At 29.5% G+C, this 6,475-nt stretch overlaps 1 protein-coding gene across 3 annotated transcripts in view; it reads right to left on the bottom strand.

The window, feature by feature from the left end:
* Window positions 1-6,475, bottom strand: part of sigmar (Tumor necrosis factor alpha-induced protein 8-like protein sigmar) — a 31,705-nt gene that overhangs the window by 8,469 nt on the left and 16,761 nt on the right. The window contains exon 1 of one of the 3 annotated variants that reach the window (XM_014426302.3): window positions 3,494-3,617. The exons of the other annotated variants lie outside the window; for them this stretch is intronic. Within the exon in view, the coding sequence (XP_014281788.1) occupies window positions 3,494-3,560 (67 nt within the window). The 5' untranslated portion in view covers window positions 3,561-3,617. Of the gene's footprint in view, window positions 1-3,493; window positions 3,618-6,475 lie in introns of those variants that run through there. 3 annotated transcript variants of the gene reach the window in all.

The following is a 6,475-nucleotide window of genomic DNA, read 5'->3' as shown; positions in this document are numbered from 1 at the left end:
CCCAGTTTTATTTTTTTATAAAAAATAAACAATTCAAAATATTTAATTTTAATCAACGTTATAAAATATATATTGTAAAAATTATGCAGTTTTTCGAATTTTTTTTCGTCCTGAAACCAATTTTTTGAACAAAGCAAAACCTAAACATTAATTCTGTATATACCATAAATGACCTTATTTAATGCCCCATCTTTACCCCAAAATTTAAATAACAAATTAATTTTATTCAATCTATTAATTAATTTAATTAATTAATTAAAACTTAAATTAATTTTTATTATATCTTTATTGACATTTACAACACGAGTACATTCAGGCATGTAGAGAAACTACCCATTGGTAGCACACTAATTAGAAGGTCTCGTGGCCATCTTCTTTTCAGGCGCTTCGGAGAATTTTCAGGAATGGAATAAAAGCAAGGTGGTCTTGGTGGGTCTGGATAGTTAGTGAATTTATAATGGAAGGAATGATATCTGGTTCGGGCTAGATCGGTTACATATGGAACATTAATGTCTTTATGTATGATTTTATTTGTGACAAAGTAAGATTGAGGATTTTGTATTGTAAGGATTGGATACGAGAGGAATTCGAAGGTTTAGTGGAGCCCCAAAGCTCAATTCCGTATGTCCAGATTGGGCTTATTACAGTCATGTAGATCAGTCTTTTGTAATGAGTTGGCAGTTTGGACCGTTTGTCTAGTAAGTGCTGTAATACTCGAAATCTACGTGTCTTTGTAGTTGTTTGTCCAGATGTAGTCTAAGGGCAGTCGGTATGTAGGTTTATGACGAAGGGTAAAGGTGATTAGTTGGGATTTATTTTAATCCTCTAATTATGGCACCATTCTTCGAGTGCTGTGATATGGGATTGGAGAGTTTGGGATGGAATTATTATGGGGGTTATTATCAACTGCTAGCACACATGCGTCGTCAGCATATGCGGAGGGGATAGTCAGTCCATTTAAATGCATTAAAAACAAAATATCAGAGAGAGATTTTCGTCAAATTAATTTTTTTTAAGCCATTCAGAACTAGAGCATAACAGATTTAATATTTAAATATAAAATAATTTTAAAATTTGAACTAATTTATAAATGCGCATTTGGTTTATGTTAATTTTCTATGTGAGAGTAGTTGTTTTCGTTAATTTACATATAAAAAAAATAAAAATATTAATTTATTTCTGGTCCTGTGAATAAGGTCGAATGTTGAATGTTTCCTTTGTTTAATTCTTTTTTTTTTTTTTATTCAAATATTTATTAATTGAGGCTTCATCACCATGACAGCCACTTTACCTTCCGCTCAGACACTCAAATTTTTGATGACAGATTCTTATAAGAATACAGGTTAGTAAAACAATTTCGTTCCTGTTTCAATTACGATTTCGCTCAAAGCGACAAAAATTGTTTTAAAAAATGGCTTTTTGGCGAGTTACGCTGGATGAAAAAAAATCGCAATATGAATTCGTTTTAAAATCAGATACACTGTCAGAATCTGTAAAAAAAATCGAGAATTTAAATGCGCTGGAGATTTCAAATTTTAAAAATTGTATAGTTTGGGGTGAGTGAACCTGTCTTCTGGGGCACTCTGTTTATTGTACAATTGTACACTGTTTTTAATAAAGAAAAATAGTATGTTTACTTGCTTTTTTATGTTTTATTTATTGTATGTTGTATTAATGTAACAACTAGAAAAGAAAATGTAAACAACTAGAAATAAATATTTTGTCAATTTATTTTGCCGAATATCATAAAAACTACTACTCCTACGAAAATAAACGTCATAAACTACTTTATAGTCCATTTAACTATGTTTAATGTGAGTGCTACTATACATCTGCTCGTCAAATACTTTTTCAGATACAGATTTCTCAAAATAAATTCACTAAATTCTGATTTTATATTCTTTATGAAATGTTGCAATTTAAAAAGATATATCTCGCGAACTATTGGACGTAAATAACTCTTTTAGGGCTCATATATTACAAAATTTCCTCTACTTTAAACTAAGTTCTCTTAAGTTTTCTAGAGTTGTTGGTAGTTTTAAAAATATTGAATCCGAATGAAAAATTAAGGTTTTGAAACAGCCGCCATTTTTTAAAATAGTAAACAAGTGTAAAATCGATTGTATACTTCGGGTAAATCGATTATAGTAAAAACAGTAGGTGTAACATCCAAGACATTAAAAAGATGATTTTAGATTCCTTTCGTTTTTTAGCTGGGCTGTTAACATAATACGAATAAAAAATACAAAGAATCATTTTCCTACCTAGATCCAGTTACATGAACTCAGGGGACTTTGAAGTGTGTATTTCTGTCGAGAGCTCTGTAGTAATTCTTCCCCTTACTGTATATTCCGTTTATTGATAAGTTAAAGTAAAGATAGATAATTTTCGAGATGGGGAAAACAAATATAATTTTGTTCCTGCCTAGAATTTGACAGTTTGACAAAAGATAACGAAGCAGTCATGAGATAGGGAAAGATCGTTTGGCTGGCATTTCCCGTTAGACTCAGATTTATCTATTTTTCCCTTTTTCTTCTTTATTTATTCACGAAATTCTTTAATATTTTGTATTTATTCATTTTATATTATTAATAACAATGAAAACTGTTTATTATTTTCAAATGAACAAAATTAGATGTACTTTACATGAACATTTTTTGAAAATTCTGTATTTAAGTTCAGTTATTCTATTTCAAAGAGAATAAAACCTATCTGATATTGAATAACATCTATTTTCCCATTGATGTACCGAGTTTAATCAAAATCCTTAGAGCAATTTTGGAGAAAATCGAAAAAAATGTGAAAAATCGATTCTATAAAGTTGAACTTCCCGGAAAGTCGATTTTAGCAAAAAAATAGCTGTTAAATCCTGAGTATATACACACTCTAAATATGTAATTTCCACCCTCAGGCCATTCTCAAGGATACCTTCATATTGATGTCATTTTCTTTTTTCAAATCTTAAAAATGCAGGCTAATTGCCTTTGTCCCATATAACCTTTTCTAAATAATTTTTTCCTAGATTTAAACCTTTTATAAAACACTTTTCTTCCTTCATTCACATTTGCAACTTAAAACAGTTTTAAGTTGAAAAAGTTGTAAAGAATACAGTTGAGAGAAAAAAAGGATCAAATTTGTTTTAAATTAAGAATAAACTAAACCACTCTCAAACAAGAATATATAAAATAATTAATCTATGAAATTTCGTTTTCGTAAGACATTTTGTTTTGGGAGCTAGGTTGTTCACAAACAGACACATCGTAATTTGTATTTCCGTCGAAAACTCGAAATTGAAATTTTACACTGCCGTAATTACTTCCCTTACTATATATTACACATATATATGTATAATGAAAGTAAATATGGATAATACTTCACTAGAATAAAATGAAAGGCGTTAGTAATAATTTTATAAAAACTAATTTGAACTTTCACTACAATATTTATTATTATTATATGTATTATTAAAAATAAAATAACTTAAAATAAAAACCTTGAATGTATTCCAAATAGTTTAGACAGAGAGTGCTAAAAGATGGGAGAAGAGGACTTTGACACATCCAAACAACACTTCTAAACTCGGTCTCTAAACAAGTTCACTTCTAAGATGGAACTGCCTGCATAAAGAAAGGTAGGAGTTATAAATAGTACAACACACAAAAGTAATCTTATCGAACACGACAGATAACCCGAGTGAATGCTAAACTTAGCGACAGAGATGGGCAGAAAAAAAAATTGATAATTTTCTATTGCCGCTAAATCTTAAAGGTTTCATAAAAAATCAAACATAAAATTATACAATTTGTAGATGATTGATGGCATATGAATTGAATGACAATGTTGGATAATAAGATATAAAGAAGTAAACTAAGTTTGGTTTAAAACATCCGTGAATAAAAGTATATAAACAAAAATAAATATAAATAAAAAGTACAATAATAAGTATATAAAAAAAAGAAATAACACAGACTATTAGATCCAAAATAATGCTAACTGAAGAATGACGTCACACAACAGATCAGCTCGTCACCATTTTGTTTGTTGTGCCATGTTACTTGCTCGTAGTTTGTGTTAGTATTGTTTTGGATGTTTTTAAAAGTAATAAAGCAACGGATTACAATAATAATAATGTAATGACAGTTGTCAATTAGCTCATCTTGATTTCCTTCCTCACAAGTCAGATCAACAAGGCACTCAGTGAAAAAACTTTCACATAACCTGCACTTTTTACTCATTTTAGGCATGTTGTAATAAATTACTTTAATCAAAACTTAGATGTAAACAAGAACGTGAAGTTTTGGAAGGAAAGGTTATAAACAAGTTGCTGAAACAATCCGCTTGGAGCTCTTATGCATTTATCATTTAACATGACTTTAAATAGGGCTGCTCATAATTCTATCATAAGCTTCCTGTACTTATGACATTTGACATAGTTAAACAAGGTTTATAACCTTTCCTTCCAAAACTTCACGTTCTTGTTTACATCTAAGTTTTGATTAAAGTAATTTATTACAACATGCCTAAAATGAGTAAAAAGTGCAGGTTATGTGAAAGTTTTTTCACTGAGTGCCTTGTTGATCTGACTTGTGAGGAAGGGAATCAAGATGAGCTAATTGACAACTGTCATTACATTATTATTATTGTAATCCGTCGCTTTATTACTTTTAAAAACATCCAAAACAATACTAACACAAACTACGAGAAAGTAACATAACACAACAAACAAAATGGTGACGAGCTCAGCTGATCTGTTGTGTGACGTCATTCTTCATTTAGCAAACCTAATAACAGACTCTCAACCATGTTATATCGTTTTAACATGATAAAAGGAGGAAATATTTCTCCATTTAACATGTTAAACTAAAGATCACGAATACCCCTATTATATGCCAATCGATTTGTCTCTTTTTTGAGGAATAAGAAAAAAATACTACTGATACTACTAAATGATTTTTTATTCACTAAAAATTAAAAGAAACGTAATCAGGATTTTTCAGGAAAATCGATATCATATGTAATCGTTCTGCCTAAAAGAATAAGAAAAAATCAACTAAATCGGACCAGTATTATCGATTATACAGCGAAGTTAGCTGTTACCATTTATGTTACTATCGTTACCGTCTTATCACTTCATTTATTTACTAACTGATATAAGTTTCAATAGTGTTCAATTAATGTATATACATCTTTTGTATATCTTCTACATGCATTTATTCTATGAGATAGTTTAGTGCCGATCATGCATCGGGCTTCTTACAAGAAGTACAAGAGCCCAAGAGGAGAAAAAAGGCAGTTATTTACAACTAGAAATTAACATTTTGTGCATTTATTTAGTAAAATTATTTTATTTTAGTATGTATGAGATCATTCATCACTATTACCTATTGCCCACAACTGTGTGGCAGATTGTAATATATATTAATAAATAAAAACTTAATACAATTAAAAAAAAAATTAGTAAAATATCATTAAAACTTCCATTTCCACGAAGATAAAGGTAATAAACTATTTTATATTACATTAGACAAGCTTTAGTCCGAGTGTTAATAGATATTTATACGTCACATAGTTCCTGAGATATAGATTTCTCAAAATAAAAACTAATCTTTCAGTAGATTTTTATGAAATTTTGCTTTTTAAAAAGCTATATTTCCAGAATTAATGATCGCAAATAGCTCAATTAGGGCTACTAATTCAGAAAATTTATTCTACTTTAAATGACGTTCGTAGTGTTGTTGGTAGTTTTAAAGATATTGAGCTCGGAAAGGAAAATTAATTTTTTTGTAACGTTTTCAAACAGCACTCATTTTGTATCTCCCCCTATACTTGGCAGACCTTTCAATTTCGACTAGTAATTATACATAGTTTTCATTAAAGTAATTAAAAATTGGGGCGAGATAACTGACTTTTTTTCTTCTCTTGGGCTCTTGTACTATCTGTATTTAGTACTTAACCTGTATTTCTAATACCTCCATGTTTTTTTTTAAACCAGGGAAATTTTGCAAAACTTGGTACAAGCAGACATAAATATCCAATTTCGACTTGTAAAACATCATAAAATATTTTCCCTTTTAGCTACATCTTCGTTGGATTTATATAAAAAATAAAATACCTATACAGTAGAATAATTACAAATAATAAATAGCTCTTAATATGTTTTTTTTCTAAAAAAATTGTAAAATATATCTATTTGGTATTATTAATTTTGATATTTTGTCCAAAATCCTTCGTAAAATCCTCAATGCTCCTTACTTTGTCACAAATAAAAATCATACATAAAGACCTTATGTTCCCTATGTAACCGATCAACCAGATATCACTCCTTCCATTATAAACTCTCTAACCACTCAAACCCCTTAGTTTCTAATCTTGCATCCTCTTCCATTCCCGACAATCCTCCGAGGCACCTGAAAAGAAGATGGCCACGAGACCAGCTAATGTAAAATGTCATTAGAGTGCTACCAATGGGTAGTTT

Source organism: Halyomorpha halys, unplaced genomic scaffold (assembly GCF_000696795.3).
Source record: "Halyomorpha halys isolate HHAL.00 unplaced genomic scaffold, Hhal_1.1 Scaffold568.1, whole genome shotgun sequence".
In the NCBI taxonomy this organism is placed as follows: Eukaryota; Metazoa; Arthropoda; class Insecta; order Hemiptera; family Pentatomidae; genus Halyomorpha; species Halyomorpha halys.
This window is presented reverse-complemented; position numbering and strand designations above follow the sequence as displayed.